Source organism: Trachurus japonicus, chromosome 13 (genome assembly GCF_045865225.1).
Source record: "Trachurus japonicus isolate A0001 chromosome 13, Traja_1.0".
Lineage (NCBI taxonomy): Eukaryota > Metazoa > Chordata > Actinopteri > Carangiformes > Carangidae > Trachurus > Trachurus japonicus.
Genome location: NC_140919.1, coordinates 37,797,747 through 37,820,610, shown reverse-complemented (window position 1 = coordinate 37,820,610; position 22,864 = coordinate 37,797,747). Strand labels below are relative to the sequence as shown.

The following is a 22,864-nucleotide window of genomic DNA, read 5'->3' as shown; positions in this document are numbered from 1 at the left end:
TTTTTACATTTAACAACATCTTTGTTGTGAAGCAGGTGAAGTTTCATTACCATTAACCTCTGACTTGGAGTTTTATGTCTATTGAATAAATTCATCATGGACTGATTACTGACAAATTAGTACCAAAAACAGACCAAAAAAACATGAAGATTTTGCTTTGAGTCTGAGGCTGTTGCTCTGATGTAGAGGATGTGTGTGACCCATTATCTCAGTATCAGATTTGTATGTTGAATCTTCAAAGTCAGCAAAGTAACACATTATAATGGTTGCAAAGATAAAAGTAGCCTATAAAAGTAAAAAGTATAGCGCTTGTCTCTAAGTGGAAGATTAAAGTTGCATTAATGGAAATACTCAAGTACAAGTACCTCAGAACTGTGCTACTGTCAGTTATAAATCCAGCATGAATTAGCATAGATTTAGCTGCTATAAATTCCACACATTGTCCAGTTGCTGTGATTTCTCCCTCACAACTTGCAGGCTCAGACTCAACTCACGCAGGTGTTTGGCTTTTGGATCATTGGGATTTCCCCCATGCACGACATCGTGGGTTGTGCATAAAAGTAAAATGTGTTTGCATCACATTAATCTGACAGACAAACTCTTGCTGTGTTATGCATCACAATGTATGTGAGACTGAGGTCGGCTACATATCCTACAGATATTAAAGAGTCTATAGAGTTGTAAAATGCAGGAGAGTGAGCCGCCTCCCTGCAGCACGAGGAGCCAGGTGTCATCAATCAGCGCGTTACTGCTTGACTTGTATAAAAGTTGTGTTCTGTGTCTCAGTGTGTAGCTGCTCTCTGTGTGAAGGACGTGCCCACTGCCCAGTACTGGTGAGTGCCAATGACCGGTTGGTGTAGTTTAAGGACTCTGGTTAATTTGTGTTTTATTGGCTTCAGTTTTTAAATGTTAATTTGATATTTTAATCTTTGTTCCTTTGTCTGTTATTCAGACCGACGGCCTACTCTCAACTCAAACTAAAGATGTCCGGCCGTGGAAAGAAAAAGGTGCCAGAACCAAAGGGTCAAGTGTCTTGTTCCGCCAGGGCAGGGGTCACCTAGCCTCGCATCACCAGGCTCTTCAGACAAGCGAAGAGCCTGGTGTCACCAAATTCACCAAAATAAAAGTATTCACCAACATAAAACTTATAAAATAAACATTAACTTGTAATACAATAAAAGCAAAATGTTAACTTTATGACTCGGGGACGTTCTTGTAAATTATATTCCTTAAGAGTTTTACCACATTTTATTAGCTCGGTGCTTTCCTTTTGACGGAAAGGTCTGTCTCTCTCGCCCTGGATCCGTTTCCTACCAAAACAGCGAGTCAACGGCCCCAGACTAGGGGTCACCTTCCCTGTGGGCCGCATTCACAGGCTGCTCAAGAAAGGCCAGTACAGTCGGCGAGTCGGCACTGGCGCAGCAGTGTAGCCTACCTCGCAGCCATCTTGGAGCACCTCTGTGCTGAGGTCCTGGAGTTGGCTGGAAACGCCAGCCGTGACAACAATAAGCGCCGCATCACTCCTCGTCACATCTTGTTGGCCGTGAAAAATGACGAGGAGCTCAACAAGCTGCTGGCAGGGGTTACAATCCCGGAGGGTGGTGTCATCCCAAATATCCAGGCAAGCCTTCTCCCCAAGAAGACCAAGGGCCCACCCAAAGAGGACAGTTCTGCGTCTAAAGAGTTTTAAACCTTGAAAATATGTATATTTGTGTTAAATTAAAGTCTATGCGTCTAGTCATGTCTTGTTGTTCAGCTTGGATAAACTGGCTGAGAGCTTCAGTAGCCAGGGACACTTCTCATTTCTCAGGGGTTTGAGACGTTCTTGACATCCACTAGAACTTGGGTTTCTCCACCTTGAACCCTGGTTGTGCTATTGTGACCTATGCAAAGGTTGTCTGCCTGTGTTGACTCTCAGGGAGTCTACACTGATGTGGCGGTCTTGAACATTTCAACTTGAAAGAGGCATTACTAAAATGTTGACTGAACATTTGACTGAAGTTCAGGATCAATTCATCTTTTGGAGACACAATGATGAGGATCATCGATCGTCTTGGAACACACATCTTTTGGCATCCATTCCTGTTTTAGGTTTGTAAAAGAGAGGGGGAAATAATGAAAAGGCTGCAAAATTGTAAGTGTTCTATAGTGATGTTTCAACATTACAGAATTTCTTGATGCTTTCAGTTACTGTAATAGGCTAGTTATGCAAAGACAAAAGTAAATTCAAGGAAGCTTGACAGAATGGACTTTATGCACAGCTCCACTACTTCCTGAACTTAAGCCAGCTCTTTTATTTCCTGTCTTACATTATTGGACAAACTGATTAATCCAGGTGTGTCTGACCATTGTTGTGAGGTCAGACACACCTGGAGAGGGAAAATAATGAAAATGCTGCAAAAATTGTAAATGTTCTGCAGTGATGTTTCAACATTAGCCTACAGAATTTCTTGATGCCAATCACCGCTTTCAGTTAGGCTACTGTAATAGTTATGCAAAGACAAAAGTAAATTCAAGGAAGGTTGAGAGAATTGGATTCAGTAGCTATACTGTGGGAAGTGTTAGGGACTGTATGTAAATGCTTATCCATCATGCAGCACTGTCAGGATTGATCCTTAATTCAATCAGCAAGATGAAAATGATCTCACACAGCCAGAGTCATAGAAAACTATCTTCAACAAGAACAACCAGCGCTGCAACAGATGGTCCGGCTCCCACAAGGCCCTGATCTCAAGACTGTGGTGTCAGTCTGGGACTACATAAACTTTGTGACAGTAGACACTCAGTCTGTCTCTAGTACCTGACATGAAACTGTGTTGACTTTGTTTACTAGCTACACTGTGATTTGAAAATGTATAATTAAAAATATTTTTTTTAATCTCATATTGTACATTTTAGAGAAGTGTCTCTTACGATTCAAGTAAGAGACACGTTTACCTTCCTAATTGCATAATGTAACCTGAATATCGCTATATACTATAGGCCTACCTTTTCAAAAAAAAGAAAAGAAAAAAAAAGCCCTGTTTATGCAATGTGTATTTTTTTGCAACCATCTGTAACAGTGCGTCTGCTGAACGTAGCCCTGTGGGTACCGACGTGCTGACGTAAGACGTGTGAACAACAAACAGTTGTTGGACTTCAACAAGCTAGCGAATGGCACTGCTGCTGCTGCTGGATCAAAACTGGTTCAACAGTGTACTCCCGGACAGAGACGGGACCCACGGGGCCTAACCGGTCGGAATATCTTTAGTTTAATCTTATTATAGTTGGCGCTGTTAGTGTCGGCAGGTCCAGGTCTCGGTACGGTTCCCTAGCGCCGACGTTAGCCACCGAAACATGCCCATTGCTCGGAGTGTGACGCCTGTTTTTTTTCTGGCTGCCGCTGGTCGAGGGCTGTGATGAGAGCCGAGCTGCAGCGCGACAGAGGGTGAGACAACACCGACAACCGGAGGGGAAAAGAAAAAAACATATCTATATTTTTCTCGACACAGGAGCATGGACTTTGTCGAGGGGAAACAGACGTGCTCACTCGGAGAAGCAGCAGCAGCAGGCATGCGACCGCGCACCGGACTGGATGTCATTGTTGGGCAACAACTTTAGCAAGCTAGCTAACGTTAGCTCTATCAAATTCATGCAAATGAATCGGTTTGGCATCGGGCAGTAAGCTCACTTTGCTAGCGTAATGGAGGCACCCTGAGTGACTTGTTCAGTTTCAATTGACTGTCCCTGGTCCTCTTAAATACAGCCGGCGATGTGCTGACGACCGGGGAGCCTTTAGTCGGTTCCCACTCGGAGCGATAGGACACGGTTGGCAGACATTATTATTATTATTAAGTGCTGGTTTGCCTTCCTAAGTGGTAGTTGAGCAAAGTTGCCTGGTCTATTTCCCGAAGGAATAACATTTCTTGCATTGATATTTGTGTGAAATCTACACCCAAATGACCTGTGATTTGGGGTCTGTGAAAACAGAAATTTAGATATCCCCCACGACAACAAACGAGTCAAGGTATAAATATAGTTTTCTGAATGCACTTGCACATAATTTGGTTGATCAAGGACCAGCAGGATAGGTGCACATCCGCGTATATTGTCGTGAGAGGCTAGAGACTGGCTCCTAGTTGCTGTTTAACCCAATACCTAGGCTGTCTGGCACAGTTAAAGACTGAGTTTCACTGGAAATGAAAACATGAATATCGAAGAGCAGCGTCTAGATTTGTGCAATGTCAAGACAAAAGGCAACGTGGATGATGATCACAACACTACAAACAACACAGAAGGGGTCACCCCCAGGATCTCTGAACTGATGACAGACAGTAACACAGAAAAACAAAATACTCTTTCCACAGAGGCCTCTGAAACGTACCTGATGCCTCAGCTCACTGACAACCTGCAGGCAGCCGAGCAGGATAACCACCAGGTACAAGAAACACTGGAAATCGATGAGGTTAACGGAAATACAAAAAGTAGTGCCCAAGACACCCCTCTCATAGCGAACCCCACTGACTTGATCTTTTCTAATGATGAGCAGCACAAGAACGATATTGATATCGATGTGGAGAAAATGAAGGAAGATAAAGACGCTGATCCTGTTTTGGTCAAAGGGGATGACGGTGGGGGGGACATGGACATGGGTGTGGATTTGAGTCTGGATGAGAGTGGGGTGCTGGAGGCTGAATCAACAAACGTCAGGTCGTTGTCAGACAATGCTGTGGACTCAGAGAGCACATCTCAGGATGTCCCGGCTGGCAGCACGGCAGAAAGCCCGTCGGACGCAAGCCAGACGAGTAGCACAGAGGCTGCTGCTCCGGACCAGGCTGGACTGTACCCCTCGGTGGAGGAGGAGGACAGCAGACAGAAACCAAGTGGCAAAAGGGTGACATTTCCCTCCGACGAGGACATTGTCTCTGGAGCGGTGGAGCCAAAGGATCCCTGGAGACATGGTAAATGCTGCGTGTTTTGTTTCTGCATGTCTGTATGTGTAAAGGACTTTCATATATGAATCCCTCTAGTCTGCTGTGCCTGTGTGGACATGTCAGTCCAACATGCTTTGCCAAAATTCATTCTCCTAGGACTTAAAACAACATCAGCATCAGTTCTTCACGCTGTTCAGCCTGGGTTTAAAATATGCCATGTCATGCTCCGTGGTCTAGGGAAAAATGGTATTGTATGTGTAATGTGAGGCAGTCAGAGAGCCTGTCTTTGGTTGAACTGTTGTTTAGTGTTTGCAAGATGACTCTACAGTCTTTTCAGATCTCAGGCAGCACCTGGGCCCCCACCCCTTTTTCAAACAGAAGTTTGTCCTCTTACTTTAAATAACCAAATACATAACATAATGGCCTAGTCTTAGAGGATTTTTACTCCCAACGGCCAAATGCACCTATACATCTAAATATAGTGCTTGACCTGTGCTGTGTGCAGTGTTGTGCGTGCGTGGATCCCACCACTCCTCGAGGTGTGCCATCCTACCACAGTAGGTTCCTGTTTGTCCAGTGACAACACGTGTAACGGAAACTCTTGCAGGATATGCCTTCGCTGCCTTCACTTTGTTGATCCAAGGGAGCAAATCTTGTGTCTAGACAGAACTTTCTTTTATCTTCAAAGCCTCCATTTTATAATAAGCATGGTGTTTACAAGCAGTTTCATTAGATTAGGGTAAAAATGAAACTGACAGCAACGCAAAACATTAGTCTGTTAAATGGGAACCAGATACAGATAAGGAGAGAACATGTATACAGTTGTATACGTTACCATTTGTCCTTTATCAAATGACAAAATCATTTGGAGTTTATCTTGCATATAGATTAGTATTAATGTACAGACCAATATCCCAGTGCCATGAATACAGTCAGAGTTAATGTTTAGTTTAGTTTATTTCGGTCTTGACATGTCACCTCATTTTACAATAGAAATTAGATCACACATATAATGTTACTATATACTGTACATGATTGGCTTTGTCATACATTTTCCTTTTTTGTACCCGACCCGATTATATTTGACTTGACTCTCATTTGTAGACGGAGACACAGTACAACAAAAGACAGTTTATCCTGCTGAAAAACAATGTGATTTGGCTACATTATTATATACCAGCAGTGACTGAAGTGAAAATTGTAGGAAAGTCCCCTCAGTTGCTTTTCTTGCCCCCAGTGCCGATTCAGGACTACCTGTAATAATATTGGTGGTTTACTGTCCAGTTCTTCTTATGTAGAGCTACACTCCTTCAGTGTACAGTATTTTCATGTTTTTTTGGAGGAGCTGAGAAGTCGTGTATGTGATCTGACTATGACTCACTCACTCCTTCAGCTGGCGTGGACAATGGACATCATTGAATAAACAGAACTTACAGTCACAGTGTGAAAACCGGTGTTTGCTCGCAGCACTGTGACGGCAGGCAACATAGTTACATATCTAAACTTATAACTGGAGCTGTTACACAGCTGACAGCAGTATGGCAAAATGGCAGATTTGTATGAATGTAAAGTATGTTATGTGTCTGTGTGACCTGTGTGGCTTGAAGGGGAAACCAGTGACTCCTGTGTTTTTCCCCAAACCAAAAAAATGTAGGCCAGAGCTATAGGCAAGGGTCAGTGGTGCAAAATGTCCAGGTGGGGGAAGGGCAGTAGAAAGACACATGAAGGCAGCAAGATTAATATGCATGGCCGATACTGCCTGTCTGCTGAATATCATTTGTTCTATTAACAGCTCTGTGGCTGGTCAGAAAAACACGTATGTTTTCAACCGTTCATCCTAACACATTTTGTAACGCACTAAACATAATTTACATGTTTATATCATCCATTCCACTCTGTGCTTGTCACTGAAACCTGCTGCCTTTCCAGACTATCAGCACCTTTACAGTCCACATGCCAGGCAGCCACTCTGATAGTAAATTGGACATGAAATATCTTGAGCCACACACACTACAGGGGCAAAGTCCAACCCAGTTAGCCAAGAGTTCTGGGCCCTTATGAAACGTCCAAATGCTGGGAACAGTGAAATGTCTCGGTGGCTGTGGTTTGGGTTGAGATTATTTATCACTGCACATTTATCACACAGTTGATTTAAGTTCCAAAGGTCCAGCTGATTGTGCAGTTTTTAGAGAGAGGTGCGCAGACAGTCGATGCCGGTGAGGTTAATCACATGATACAGAACGTTCTGTTTTTAATATACGCAGAGATAACACGGAGCTAAATTTATCAGAACAATTTTGGTTAAGTGGGTTGGACAAATCCAATAATTTGAACACCAAAATAGATTGAGTGTCTCAGTGTAGCACCAAAGTAGTAGTCACTGAATTCTGCTGTTCAGTTCAGTACACTACATACAGAACTACAAATACCTGAAAATCCCATAGCATTAATGTTTTGAGGACTCAATCTATATGGGTCCATTCAAAACAGTGTATTTTCTATTAAACTGATTGAGTTAATGATATGTTTGAATAGGTGACTGATTGATGTGAATGATTTCAGCTGTAACTGGACCTATAACAAGATATTTACCTGACAGCTCATACACATTAATTGTTAATTAGCTGGAAAAATGTATAATATATAATTGAATATCATAATTTTGCAGCTAATGAAGTCAAATAATTATTATTATATTAAAATTCATTATGTCCAAATTATTTTCCATTCGGAAATTGCTTTCAGTGCTTCGTTTTCAAAATTTGTCAAATTACTCCACTTAATTTTGAACTTCCTAAACTTTTGACATTCACTTGGATATATTTTCCTGCATCCTGTTTCTTCCGATCTGTCTTTAGGACATGTTGCCACTTGGAACAGGCTATCTGAATGTGTGCGTGCCGTGTGTGCCTCTGAGTCAAAGTCCAGGAAATGAAATGTATCTGAATCTCCGCCCTGAGGCTCCTTGTTCTTCTTTAGAAGTGAGCAGCACTGTCCCACAAAAGATCCAGCATCCATCCAAACCCTTTATCTGCAGATCTAGTGTCAGGTTCTCCGGGTCCCTGTTTCATGTCACCTGTCAGAAACAAAACAGTGGAGAGGGTCTGAGCTCCCAGAGCCTTGAGCTTCATGCATGTCCAACAGAGTCACCGCTGTCGGAGCAGAGGGAAGAAGATGTAAGACAGATATTGTTTTGATAGAGTGTTAATGAAGCAACATGCATCTGGTTTAGGAGCTTCATTACCTTCTGAACAGGATTGAACTTAATAAACCCAAGGAAGCTGTCATTCAGAATAAATACCTGTGTGGCAGGAGGGAACAGAGCCACGACGACAATAGTACCTAGCTAGCTGTGGTGTCATATTCCTATTTCTACCTTGGCACTCTCTTTTTGCCAGAATTGACTTTGTCCGGTTTTGCGGTATTAGCTTACAGCAATGTGTGAGGCTAGAATTAACCAAAAAAAGAAAGAAATACAGAGCAGCTGCAGTTCTTTTTTGTAATGCTTTACTCAAGAGCCTGCTTTTGGCAGTGTACTCTTGAGCAGCATGAGGGTAAAATGCTTGAATGTCATTTTGCTCTTAGATAATATCATTCCTGAGCTCTTTCCTTTTTTCTTACCCCTCTCCCAGTCTAGACTTGAGGGACGTTTGTTCTCTCCCTCTGAGCCTGGGCAAATACTACATCATATCCTGAGATTCCTGAACTTCCCAGCATGCTGCCTAGCTTCCCCTCCTCCCTTGTTTCTTCCCCCTGGCTTACCAATTCACTCTACGTAGGTGCAGTTTGAGCTTAAACCCTCAAAGCATGTCTTTACACAAGCACCGGCTCACTGCAAGCAAACTTCGCTAGGTGAATTAATTTTTTTCATCGGACCAGATTGATTTTGTTATGTCATAAAGCAAAATAGTTTTTCACAGAAGCAATCCAGAATAACTGGGTATTAAAGTTTCATTAGTGTTCCTTCACATTAATCAATGTGTATCCAGCAAACAACTGTGCTCTTTGGCCTACGTGCAGCTCTGTCTTGTGTCATCAGACCCAAGGCCCACTTGGCACCAGGTTATTAGAGGCTCTGTGACCCATGAAATGTTATGTGTTATGGCTGTGGACCAAGTCACCAACTGATAAGCAAAGCTTTCAGCGTAGAGAATGGACAAAGGCTTTGTAAATGTAGGAGTTAGTTCAGTTTGCACTAGAGGCGGTCCAGGACGGGATTTGGGGGGGGTCAATCAGGCCAGCAGAGTAAAACTAAAATAGGCCTTCTTAATAGGTCATCTGACTAAGACATATCACATTTGATAAATCCACCATGAGTGGTGACATTGTTTTATATCTTCTGAGAGTCCTGTCTTTTACTTTTAGAATATTAATGATTTCGGTGTGCTTTGTGTTTAAGGTGTGTACAGATCTTTTTTTGTCTCATTAAAAACAATATGATTCTAAACGTCACAGATAAATTAGAGTGTAATGGAAGTAAATGTATGGACCATTTTACACTCTTGGGAGTCTTCCTCATTTCTTGTCAGTTTTATTCATCATACTTGTTATGGCTTCTGATTTTTACCTTTCATGGTTTCTTAGAATTACCTGAAAGTTTAGTTGCAGAGGTAGTAAGTTATGGAAGCTATCCTTGATTTTGAGTTACTGACTTCAATATCCTCAAAGTGTGCGCTCACCAGAACAGCAACTCTCTAACAGTGTGTGTACTTGTTCATTGTTCATTCATCTATAGATTACTTTGTAAATTAATCACGTAGTCTTGTCCAAAAATGTCAGAAAATAACCAGAGTCCAAGGCGACATCTACGGATATCCTGTTGTGTCCGACTGCCTTAAAACCAAGGGGTATTACATTTTAAATGGTATAAAAGACGTTACTCAGGAGAGGACCAAACAGGCAAATGTTTTGCTTGAAAAATGACTGAAATTATAATCAATTATTAGTTACAGAATGAATGTTTTTTTGATTAATTGACTGATTGCCTTATCTTGAGATTAGAACTTGGCATTTCAACCAAGTAAAACTTGACTGACATGGTACCAGCATCTGCTCAGCTGTTAAACAGCTGCTCTGCTGACTCAGGTGTTGCAAAGTATTGTAAACACTGGAGACTGCTAGATAAACTATGTGGCGATGACACTGTTTATAAATAGTTTTTTTTTGTGTGTGTGTGTTTTATCGGGCAGGATTTTTTCTTCTGGTCAGCCACACACTCTGGTGCCATATATCTGGTACGATAATAATACCTGCTGATAATATCAGCTCTCTGCGCTCACTCTGGTTTGTACATTCATCTATAATGCATTTTTGCCTGTCTGCGTGACACATGCGCCTTTGTCTTGCAAATTTGAGTGTGCACCTGTTGTGTGATGATACATGCCCTTTGACCTTTTGTCTGTCTGCACTGTAGTGCACTGATCATTTTTACCAGCAAAGCAGAGCGATGATAATAACACGGAGAACACATCAGATGAAAATGCACCAGCTTTTGTCTGGGGAGATTTCTCATCCCATGTCTGCGAGGGACTCTCTGTCCTCGTCAAACAGGACGTGCCTGCTCTCCCCCTCCCATACCTGCTATTATCACTCCTGTCGTGGTTGGACGTGACGTGACAAATAGTACCTACACTCTGTACACACCACACAAAATGCCCCCTCACTTAAAAATAGAGCATACAACTGTTGTTAGCTCATAATGTCACTCTCCATCTGGTCTGGCAGTTTTCTCTCCCACAGACGCAGGCCTTTTTTTTCATGTGGGAGATCATCATTTAAAATGGCTGCTCTGTTTTTTTTTTTTATCATCCTGTCATCATGCCAAGAGAAAGCCTGTTGTTGATGCCCAGTTATAATGTCTTACACTGCTAAAGGAATGGAGGGAACATAGACATGTTGTGATATTATATACCGTCAAGTTATTGTTGCTGTGTCTGCTGTAATGTGTAAATAAACCTAGTAAACTGGAGGGCCGAGGGCTACTGTATGCCATTTGTGCAGTGATGTGAAATTTGACGACTGGTGTTGTGTAGTTTGTGTGTTTTGTTGGAAGCCTGGAGGTTTTCTTGTGCTTTGTTGCCGACGGCAGCAGTGGCCTGAGGCAGTGTCTTATGGGGTTGTCCATCCAATCTTTCTATTCTTGTAAATATGTTATCTTAGAGGGCCTTCATCAAAAAGAAATTGCAGCTCTTGCAAAACAAAAAAATATATATATACTGTATATATATATATTTTTTTTTTTTTTACTTTAGTTTTTTATTTAGTTACTGCAGTTCTGCTATTGCATTTTACACTTTATGATCTGTACAGCCCTAGTATGAAGCAGCCATGTTTAAGAATTTTTAGCTTCTTTGCAGCAGCATCCCTATGTGACACTTCTATCATGATTACAACTCTGTGTTTTGAGAGAATCATCTTCATTGGCTGTGCATGTGAACACATTCATTTGAATAATTATTACAGTACAATAGTAATTGAATAATAATTTAGTAGACAGGAAGCAGAACAAGAACATACGAAAACATCAAGTAAAATTTGTTTTATTTACACATGCAATAACCTAATACCTTTTATTAGATTCCTTCAGTATCTGGACATACAGTATGTGCTGATCTGGATGCAGCTACTGTTACTTTTACTTTTTACTACAGTTTTTGCATCGCGCTCCCTACAAGTTCTTGTCATTTCAGCCGCCACACTATTAGAAACCAAACGCACTTAGTTTGAGAAGGAGGAGATTGCCTTGCACAGCACAGATCGGAACCTCTTAGTTTTCTTTTGATCCTTTCCCCCATTCAGACCTGTGTTGTGCAGCCTGTACTGTAGGATGTAGGTTATGCATATAGGTTCAGGTGGCAGTTTAAATGTTGTGCTTATCTCTTTCAGAGCTGAAGGCTCAGGCTTTTATCTCCTCAGTGTGTTTACATACTGTCCCGTCTTGTCACACAGACTGGCAGAAGCACACAGCAGCAGTGCCACAGACCGTGGCACCCTGCCCCACCTCTGACCAGGCAGCTGTCATGTGTGAATGACGACGCTGTCACCACCCACAGCACAGCAGTGTGAAATGGCAGGGAACGGGACTGCAGAGAGGGAGAGGGGGGCTATTTCGAACACTGGCACTTGCATGTTAAGTAGGAGCTGGTAGCACTTCTGTGTTCCAGCCCCAGCATGCCTTCACCCATCTCTGGAAGTCTGCCTAAAGGCTTGGCCTGTTATTTCATCTGGGACTGTTGTCACCAATATGAGTGATTCCATGTTTTCAGTGATTGCCCACTCCAAGCCACCAAACTCTGAAAATGCAGCTTCTTGTAAAAACAAATGCGGTCATCTTGTCTATGCAGAGATCTTTGTCCACAGGTTAACGACAACAGCTATGAAGTATCTTGATCCATATTAAGAATATTTCATCTCAGAAAAAGTTTTTCAGCAAGCAGTCTCTGCATTTGCCTGGAAAACAACTCCGTATCATAACGTTCTGTTATTATCTCACAGCGTGGTGAATGTGCAGGTCACAACTTGTCCACCGGAGCGTTTTGGGGTTGTTGGATTGTGTATTTGATGAGTTTGATGAGGGAAACCAAGAAATCATATTAGCCTCCGTAGCGTAGCTCTGAGCAGCTCACGGCTCTGCTCCGCCGTTCTAAAAATAGCTTGCACCAATAACGAACCTACTCCTAAAATTATAGGGATGTTAATCTGCAGTGACAAATAAAATCTTCCTTTTATAATAATCTGATATTCTATGCATTTGCCTACAGATCACAGTGCGTTTTGAAGGATTTATAGATCTGCTACCATCCCATCCCCAGTCACTGGACTGCCTCAGGTCATCATTTAGCAAAAGCTTCATTCACCCTGCACACACTGAAACACCCATGTCTGTTGGTGCATTAACAAATGTAGCTCATAGTGTCTTAGCTGTAGGACTGTTTTCTAGGTTTTTGTGCTGAATGTTCTTAATTATCTAAAGTCGTTTTCAGATGTGGTGTGTGCAGGCTGTGTGCACAGCTCCCAGTTCATTGTGTACGTGTTGCACGATGCAGGCACACTCTTGGTCCGTGCAGAGCAGAGCGCATGCTGCTCTTGCGCATTGCTGAATATCAGACTCAACTTGGGCACAGCTCGTGCACAGGAAAACACTGCGTTCTATCTGAAAAGGGCTTTCCAGTGCATTGAAGCCTTCTATGGTAAAACGTTACTAATTGATCTAATAATGGGACATCATTGTGACATTTTCTGACATTTTGTATATGCCAGATTTTCACCTGATAACAAAAAGATCCACACAGGCACAATATCTATCTGACAGTGCAAACCATTTTCAGATGTGGCAGCTTTCAGTCAGCGGCGCAGGAAATCACTTGTCAAGATGACATAAAAATATTAGTTGGACACCTGGACTCAATGTGTTAGTAAAGTCAAGTGCTCTATACCCAGTCTAAGAGCACCTCTTTTTAAAATCTGGTTGGGAATAATTCCTGCTCAAATCGTGTAACCTGTCAACACTGGTTTCACAGGGACTTTAGCTTAACAAAAAATGTCTAAATGATCAGTCAAGGTGACTTTGAAGAGGCCTTGTACTATTATGGAAGCATTTCCCCCCTGTTAGCAGGCCAGTCTTTCAAGAGGATATAGGTTTTAGGTGTTTTAGTGTTTTAGGTTGGTTGGTTATTTGTTATAGCTGCTACAAAGGACATGTCCAAGTACAAGGTGCCTACCTTATTGTCGGTGTCTTCGGTGTCATCAAGCCAACAAACTCTCTAAAAGAAAGGGCTGTAGTTGGAAAAGTGCAGTCGGTGTGTTGTTATGTAACCTTAGATTTTTGAAGCCCCAGCTCTCTGTGTAGTTCCAGATGTGTACAGATGGTAGGTCAGGTGTTTATCTACAGCAGCTTCTCTGAGACTGGTACAGTCTTCACCACATTCCCAATCTCTGCCAAAGTTTTTCTTAAGCTTTTGACATCCAGGTCATGCTGTACCACTCTTAACTAGTGAAACCAGTGTGTGCAGACTAGTCAAACACAATAAATTCGGCACATTATGAAACTCAAACCTTTTCAGTGAAATTTAATCCTCTCTTCGTGCCAGGCCTCTCCGTCGTATGTCTGTCTCTGGCAAATATAGATGCCACTTTGTCTGCACACATGCAAACATTTATCTTTGCTTGTTTCCTCCTTGTTGTTGGGCTGATTGGGGGGAGGCAGCACCTGCAGACTGCCTGTTTGCACTTTGTTTCTTGTCAGCTAGACAACGAAGAGTGAGTGAGTAATGAAGATGCAAAGATGTCAAGGCTGACGAGGATAAACAGTAGAGAAATTGGGCCACACTTAGCTTGAATGCCTTTTTAAAGGATGATTCAGATAGCCTTACTCTGTACAATGCTGTAAACAACATCTCTGGTGTGCAAAGGGACGAAGGCTGGCAGAAGGTGATCTTGTGCTCATTATTATTGCTGTCTACATCTTGTCAGCACCTTATGACACCAGCCGCTGGGTGAGGTGCTATCTTCTTCTTTTTCAGCACCTTGAAAAATAAAAAAAATCATGTGTATACAGTCCCTGAAGGTTTGGCTTCAACATCAAGTGCTTTTGAAAAAGATTCCTAAGAAAATAGTTAGGGGCCCTTACATGTTCTTTGTAGATATTTTTCAAAAAGCCTGAGAACAATGGAAAGCTGTTTTCATACGTTCATAGCAAGGGAGATGTCAGTGTTGGCCACTTTATTTAGTAATTTTCCAGAGGTAACAATCAAATGGTTGTGCTGTCTCTGCAGCAGTTGGCCAGGTGTGGATAGGTGGGGAAAGAAATGGGCAGAGCTTCACAAACCAATTAAATCACAATCCTCTCAGTCCTACTTCCATTATACCATGATCTCACCAAGCCATTGAAACGCAATACAATTTCCCTAGCATGTTAATTGATCTCTTACATCAGCAAATATGCTGAATCACACAACAAGTAGCCTCTCGCCTCACGTGGAAACAATATGACATCAATTAAAATGTTTGACTTGATATCTGATACAGTGGCCTGTCATGGAGATGATGAGGCTTTACACCAGTGTACCAATCTGTCCCAGTAAGACTGACACAAACTGATTGTGGTGCTAGAGCCCACGCTCACACGGTGGGCGCCTTGGGTCGATCTGCTCTGACCTTTTGTGGGTGGTGGTAGAGGCTTTGACTGCAACAGTGGTATGGTGTTGTTCATCTACAAAGGAGAGAAGTCTTTTATTTTTAGCTGCTGCATTTGATAATCACACCAACATTTTTAATCAGTTGTTGCACTTGTGCAATAGGAGGCTTTTTAGCAACAACACAGTGCTGCACTTATTCGACAAGTTCATGTAAGGAACCTGCAGCACTTAGAATTATTATTGAGAGTAATTGAAAATGAACAACTAGAACTTGTTTACAGTATTGGTTTACACTTCTTTACTTTCCTTAGAGGGGAATTTCCGTTCTTTACAATCTGGACCTTATTTCTAGCATAAAATATGATCATTTACTCACCAGATAACTTTGGTGTCATTACGAGTCCTTCTGATGAAATTAGATCCAGCCGAGAGCCGTGTATATCCATATAATGCGAGTCTACAGGGTAGCGCAATGCAGCCTCTAAATTACACATTATCTGCCAGGAAACTCGTTCATTTCACCAATATTTTGTTATGCTAGTGCTATTCCCCTCTGAGTCCGGGGTTAGCTGTTATCAACATCAGGGGTCTGTAGGTTGACCTACTGACCTCTGACCTGGATGATGTCATCTCAAGCGGAGCAGCATTTTGGTCAATTATTTGCACTGATTCACTGTGTGCAGTGTAATTATGTCAGAAGCAGTGTGGTTAGCGTTCACTGACTGTAACCTCAGGTGTCTCATTATTAGAAGTTACTGCTCTACTGTGTAACTGCTATTGTTGCAGTAAAATGATGTGTTAACTTTTTACTGGAAACCTTAACCTCACCCTGTTCTTTATAGCTCAAAGACAAACTGTATCTTCACATCAAAAAATGCTTTCCTTAGGTGCTTGTGACATACTTAAAGCACCTTTCTTATCTGATCATATGTGTCTGTACTTGTTGCAGCTCTGCAAGTTGCTCAGTCCTTAACTAATTGATTTATTATATATGGCAGGTACACCTCCCTCGGTGCTTGTAATTTTTCCCTCGCCCCAAGATATCAATCCAACTGGCTTTGCAATGTTGCACCGGTGCAACAGAGCCAGAAGTTGTTAGAGTCGAGTTGAAACAGACACAGTTTAGAGAAGAATTTAGTAACATTAAATCTGGTTTGGTTATACACTGGGTTTATTTATGCTGCATGGGACTGGAGCATACCGCAGCAAATTTAATCACACTGAACTGATTACCAGATATGTTGCCATACGGAGACCCATCTCAGATTTGATTGTATTGATTTCCTTATTGACCTTTAACTCCATCAGAATCATGAGGGGAAGTGGATGAGGGGTTAGAAAGGCAAAGAGTTGCCGTTTTGATATCGTTCAGCGTAATTCACTGGATGGGCAGTGGACTGCGGCCAACAACAATAACAGGGAGAAAAGGCGTGTGCTGCTTGTTTGTGTCATTAAGCAGATTCAGTGAGTCACAGCAGAGATGGATGTTCCCTCCACTCCTTTATCTCTTGTCTCGTCACCCCGTCCCTCCACACCTGCAATCTCAGATCTCAGTCCAAGGTGTTTTCAAAGCAGCGGACCTGCCCTTTCTCCTCTTTGTTTGTCATCAGCGCGACATGAAGAGCTGGTTCTGTCGATTGAAGGGATGGTGCAGTGCAACTAAGGAGAATGATCACCTGCCAGCTTAACTATGTCTATGAAATAATATTAATGAACTACTGCTCATGTCTCATGTCTTATTTATGACTGTAGTCAAACGCACCTAAACTGTTCGGCAGTGATCCAGTCGTATCGGTAGCTGACTGTCAAAAGAGGTAGATTTAGTGATATTCATTTCATCATCAGCTCTCTGCTTCCTCGTAACCTGGTTTTCCAACATGTTGTTTGGAGCAGCGGTCCTCCCTCTCTCCCTCCCTCCCTCTCTCCCCTTCTGCGGACCTCACCTCCTCACCACCACTCCCTCCATACATGTACCAGCAGCACTGGAGGGAGTGCAATAAAACAAGGACAGCGTGAGCACAAATGCGGGCAACAGCTGTAGCTCAGCTCTTAATGATCCTGCAGCCCTGAAGATCACATCTCTCACTTGACACCGAACATTTCACTCTGTGGCGGCTGGTTTATGCTGGTTTCTGTTTTTTGTCTCTCTTTCATCATTTCCTGCTTTGACATTCTTACTTTTTTTTGGTTTGTTTAGCCTAATCGTCCATACAGTATTTTCTTTGTTTTGAGTATAGTGATGGATTATTTTTCATTCAAACAAATGAGCCTATCATGTCGTATTCTCTGTCCACCTTGCACACCTCCATTTCTTTTTAGAATTAATAAACTATGTGGGAAAAAACTGTGTAGTAAGCATGGGACACCCCGCCCCCAAAACCCCACTGTCCCTCAGGAAGTGTTTACACACACACACACACACACACTTGCTTCACAGCGACTCTGCACAATAACACTTTTCCAAGGACACAGTGTTCACTGGAACGCACACACTGTTCTCTACAGTTTTACAAGATTGCCCTCTTACATACTGAAAAGGGGAGGCATTTAGGTTAAGTTCACAGAGATGTTTTGTAGGTAAATCGCATACGTAAATCAGGTCTAATTAGGTCAAATAAAAACAAGAACTAATCCTGGCAAAATGTCCTGGTTAAGAATGGTACCTTATTTCCAGGAAATCAGTAGAAATTGTTGAATAGTGTTTGATGCCAGTGAAAACCCTGAAGTTGCATGAGTGATGGAGAGCCTCACCTTCAGTCCTTGTTCCTGCTTTTCTGCCTCTTAAATGTCTGCACAATGAGCCAAGAGGTGTTGAGTATAAAGGATAATATGGTTGATAGTACTGATAGTACTATATCATTTTGTAAGGGAATCACAGAGAACTGAATTAAAGAGAATAGGGACAGGACCGGATAAGCTTGTGCTTCATCCTACTCCTTTTTGAAACATTTTGAATTCTTTTTATTTATCACATTGTTATTTTGCATGATTTTATTTTAATAATGTTCAAAATAAACATTAAGTCATTCATTCATTCATATGTCAGCCTTCTCGTGCTGCAGCTAACAGTTATTTTCTTTCTTTATTAACAAATTAATTTTAAACATTAGAGAACATTGGAAAATGTCCACATTAATATCCCTGAGCAGGGTTGCATCATCAATTGCCATTTTTTTGTCCAACAAGAAACATTTAATTTAGTATTGTAAAATAAACATAAAGTTGTTGCTTTTGCAAACAATCAAACATTCAGTGTTTTATATTTTACCATTATTAATGACTCAATTGTCAAAACATTTCTCAGATTTTCTTTCTTTCTTTTTTTTTTTAATCAACTAAAGGATTAATTGTCAGCTCTGGGGTCTTGTTACTTTGTCTTGAGCTGCATCACAAAGTTGGTTCTTCATTGTGGTACAAGTGTTTGGACATCTCATGTGTAAACCTCTTGAGGCAAAGTCACAAGAACATGTTGAAAGCAAGGACATACAGTGCAATTCATACAAAGAACCCGTCTTTTACAGATACTTTATCCGCCATAGACCCACCCCCACCCCCCGAAGACGGTCTCCACCATAACCCAGCAGGAGTTTATATCTAGTTGGAACATTTCTTTGATTTATGTAAAGAGTTTGAGATAATGAGAGACTCATCATACTAACATGGAATCAGTTCTCTTTTTTGTCGTGCGTGTTTGTTGGTTTTAAATAGCACAGCAGTAATTACTATGAAGAAATGTGTTAGACACATGTGCTGGAAAGTCACCTCTAGCTTGGTAAAAACAAAAATAATAATAATAATAGTATGTATTTGCTGGTTTAAAGAGGTTTTTCATCCGTGTTGTTGCTGCACCAAAGATTCATAGTTGTTCGGGCTACAGTGCCGTGTGTGTGTGTGTGAGTACATACAGTATACATGTACCAGGGACCTGTTGCAGGATCAAAGACCAGAGCGGTTACTGCTACTGTTTGGTGTGGGCACGAAAACAAGTGAAAGATGTGTTGTGGCCACTATCATTGTAATCATGTGGCACTGACTCACTCTCTCATTTAGTTTTACACACACACACACACTCGCACACACCCCATTACCTCAGACTGTACCACAGTGCTGGTCTCTCTCTAGTAGTCATTTCAGTCTGATTCAGTCTCATTGAGATGGTAAATAACGCAGTCGGTCAGACATGCGTGGCTGCTCATGCAGGTTTTGAAGTGCCTCTTTGTCCCAACAGCAGGTTATTCATTCTGACCTTGGACAAATGTAGTTGCCGTACAGATGCAATCAACCAATCCTGCTCCACTCCAGGCCAGCAGACCTGGCTGTATCTCAGGGTCATTAGTAGGTTTATGTCACGTGACGGCTTCTCTCTGTGCAGTACATGTTTACCTCTGAGGCAAGGCAACCCTGGAGCCATTTGTAAAGAAAGACAAAGGTTTAATTATTCATTTTACATTACATTAGTAACACTGGCAGGTCTGGTCTGTTGCTACATTGTACAGGTGGTTGGGTTGTGAACTTGAGAATGGGAGTTAAACTGAAAGGGGAGTGGAGAGACAGAGCTGAAGTGGACAATTCTTCACTTTGGTGAGGGAAATCAAAATGCTGACTGCAACACAAAGTGAGATACACACTCGCACCATGTGTTAGTGCAGCAGTGTGAGCGCTGTGGATGCATAGGCCCGAGCCCTGTAACAGCATACCCTACTTACTTTAAGTGTATCTAAGAGCGCATATCATCTCATTTGCATCTATGTAATCTCATGTCCTGACCTTTGAGTCCCTCCATACATGCACTGTTTTCTTTTCTCGTCGATGTTTCTGTCATTATTTTCTCTCTGCCTGAGTGCCTCACTTCATCTCTCAGCAGCGTCTCTCTCAGCCAGAACAGTGGGTTTGAATGTTGCCTAGTCACCTGACTGGAGTTAGCCCCTGCAACAGTCTGGGATGGCAGCAGCGGCTGACCCGCGCACACACACTGAGAACAATACCTCCTTTTTGCTGATTTAAGTAGGGGAGCCCTTAAAGGGGTTACGATTTCTGATCCTCTCTGTCAGGAGAGTGCTCCCCAAGGCGGACACACAAGGTTGTACAAAAAGAAAACTGTTTTCCAAGTGTTCCAGCCCCTAGACTTCATTATTTTGATAATTTACTGAGCTGAACTGTAGGATCATCGGCATCAGGGCATATTCAGCCATGGTTGAGAGGTTTTGCTCTGTAAAGCCCAGACCACCTCAGATGTTTTGTCTCTTTTGCTTTGCAAATGGCGGCTGTCAGAACCGCTGTTGTGCTTTGATGCACCAGTGTCACTGGCACCACGGCTTCATAAGCAAGTGACCTGCAAGTGAACTGCACAGCCCACAGAATAAATAGGCATCAGTTTACCTACTGATAGATCAGCTTTTTGTATGAACTTGAGGCCCATTTTTAAACTGTCCAGACATTTAAAATGATGCTTGTGATCTGCATTTAAACTTTAGCACATAGGATTACTAACTCTAATGTGTGTGTGAGCTTTGTGGTTGGGTTATTTTGAAATAAAGATGGATGTAAATGTATGAACAGAGTGCCAACAATTGTGAGACAGTATTAAAGCAGCAGAAGGATGTGGAGAGTTTGTGTGTGTGTGTTTGTTTACCTCCTAGAGAGGGTCAAGAAACAAAGCATTAAAAGCAGTCCTAACCTGTTTGATCTTGTGTTTTACAGCTCAGAATGTGACGGTGGAGGAGATCCTCTCTTCCTACAAACAGGCCTGTCAGAAACTCAACTGTAAACCTATACCCAAAGTGCTCAAACAGATACAGGTAAGGCCCAACCTTACACACACCTAACACAGCCAGCCCAATGTTACAAACATCCTTGCAGCCACCTCTCGTTGAGAGAGAGAGTTGAAAACCATCACCTCTGCCATCTCAAAAGATTTTTTTCCCTCCTTTTGCTCTTCAGTTTGATGCGCCTGGTCGCCCTTTACCGCAGACCTTGTCATTACATGAAGCTGCTCACAGCTGCTTTCTGAAGGCTTAGGGTTCATCAGGACACCGCAGATATCCCAGGAAAACAAGTGCAGCCAGAGGGAAATGATTCCTGACGAGATTACTCCCTAAAATCATTTGCTCTTTCACCTAGATCAGACTAGATATTTTGAATGGGGACAAACGGTTAACAGAGTAATCATTTTTAGCAGTATTTATCAAAATTACATTACTTGACAGGTTGCACTTCCCATAATCTAAGTATTTGATGATTTTCTATCTTATGTGTTGGTGTCAAGGGAATTCATGGGCATTTTTCTGCCATTTCATAGACCAACCGATGGACAATAGATATTGTGAATATTAACAAAAACAATCAGCTTTGACATCTAGTATTTATTTGGCCTCAAAGCATCACATAGATACAAGATGTATGGCAGCAGACAGCCATCCTGTGGGCCGCTCTGAGCCGGGAGCTGGACCAGCAACAGTTAGGAAGTCCCTGTAGCTCCACCCAAAAGTGCAACGGTTCCTGTTCGTGAGGTTGGACAAAATACAGTTCCAAGAATTACATCCCAACCCTTTTCTTCTGGCGATGAAAAACACTTCAAAAGCCAGTAAATGTGGTTTGAGGGCAGGAAGAGACACGACGCACCGTTGCATGAAGCAGCAGAGTCTTCCAGTGAAGTTTGGCCTTTTTCAGCGAGGGTTGTGACTCCCAGCAGGCAGACGGGTTGTTTCATGTCTTTCTTTCTTTTTCTTTTTTTTCCAGCTTTCTCCTGTGGGTTAGCCAGCACAGTCATGTGTCCTATAATCCCTCTGTATAAGCAGTTCTTCAAATCCAGCGAGGGAAGCCTGGGGGCTGTTTGTTTTTATATTTCTGCCAGCCTCGTGCCTTTTGAATGTGAATTGGTGCACATGCCTGATCTGTTTTGCGATTTGTTAACACACTCAAATGTTTCCTTGTGTGTGTAGGTGTTGTTTCTACAAAATGTGGGATGTGTTTGTATCACAGAGGGGAGAGGGGAGACAAAATATAAATGAACAGGCAGAAAACCAAACTTTCTTTAGCAAACAAAAACTTCTGTCCACTTATCACCCATGATAATGGATACCTGATGCTGGAGTAAAGAGGCCCATTAGCGTTATCATGAAGTTATCAGTACACATTAAAGCGATATGCTTCTTAATGCGTCAAAACAAATGATGGTGTGAAAAAAACAAGAGCTCTCTTTTGTGTAGGGACCATAGACTGTAAAAAGAATGGACGTAGCGTCCGTGACGTCACCCATTGGTTTTGGGGAGTCGTTTTTGTGACTCAAATATGGCGGCCTGAACAGCGCCATGTTGGATTGGCCGGCCGAGAACCCGCCCACTGGCCTCGAAGCAGCCTGTCCACGGAGCTGCTCGGACCTGTCACTCAACGTTTCCGCGCCCTAATTGGTCAGAGTTTTAACCTAATAACAGTAAAACGGTAGAGTTAAAAAAAAATTCACCCCCCTCAGAGTGTGTGCGGGGGTAGAAACTATCGATTGAGACGAAAAAACGTTCTGACACCAGGCTTTTAACATGTTTACTGAGGATGTAAAGTCGGCGATTTTAACATGGGGCTCTATGGGGAATACTCCCTTCTGACACCAGCCCCCAGAGGAATTCGAGGGGATTGCAGTTTTTTGAACGCGGAAGTGAGCTTCACTCCTCAGACCGACAACTGCCCCCTTGGTAGGGACAGACAGACTGGAGCTGTTACTGGAAATTTTAATGCAGGATCTGATAAATCTGATAATTCAAAACTGTGTGTATGCAAACACATGGGTGCGTTTCTCTTTCCTTGTATTTGAGTATGGAT

The 22,864-nt window shown here is 42.3% G+C and overlaps 1 protein-coding gene across 1 annotated transcript in view; it reads left to right on the top strand.

Annotated features, from left to right (window-relative positions):
- The first annotated feature begins 3,085 nt into the window (after positions 1-3,085).
- The window catches only part of ppp1r37 (protein phosphatase 1, regulatory subunit 37), a 41,808-nt gene continuing 22,029 nt past the window's right edge, over positions 3,086-22,864 (top strand). Inside the window, exons 1-2 of the mRNA XM_085796430.1 lie at positions 3,086-4,940; positions 20,750-20,847. Coding sequence (XP_085652556.1) covers positions 4,187-4,940; positions 20,750-20,847 — 852 coding nt within the window. The 5' untranslated portion in view covers positions 3,086-4,186. The remainder of the gene's footprint in view (positions 4,941-20,749; positions 20,848-22,864) is intronic.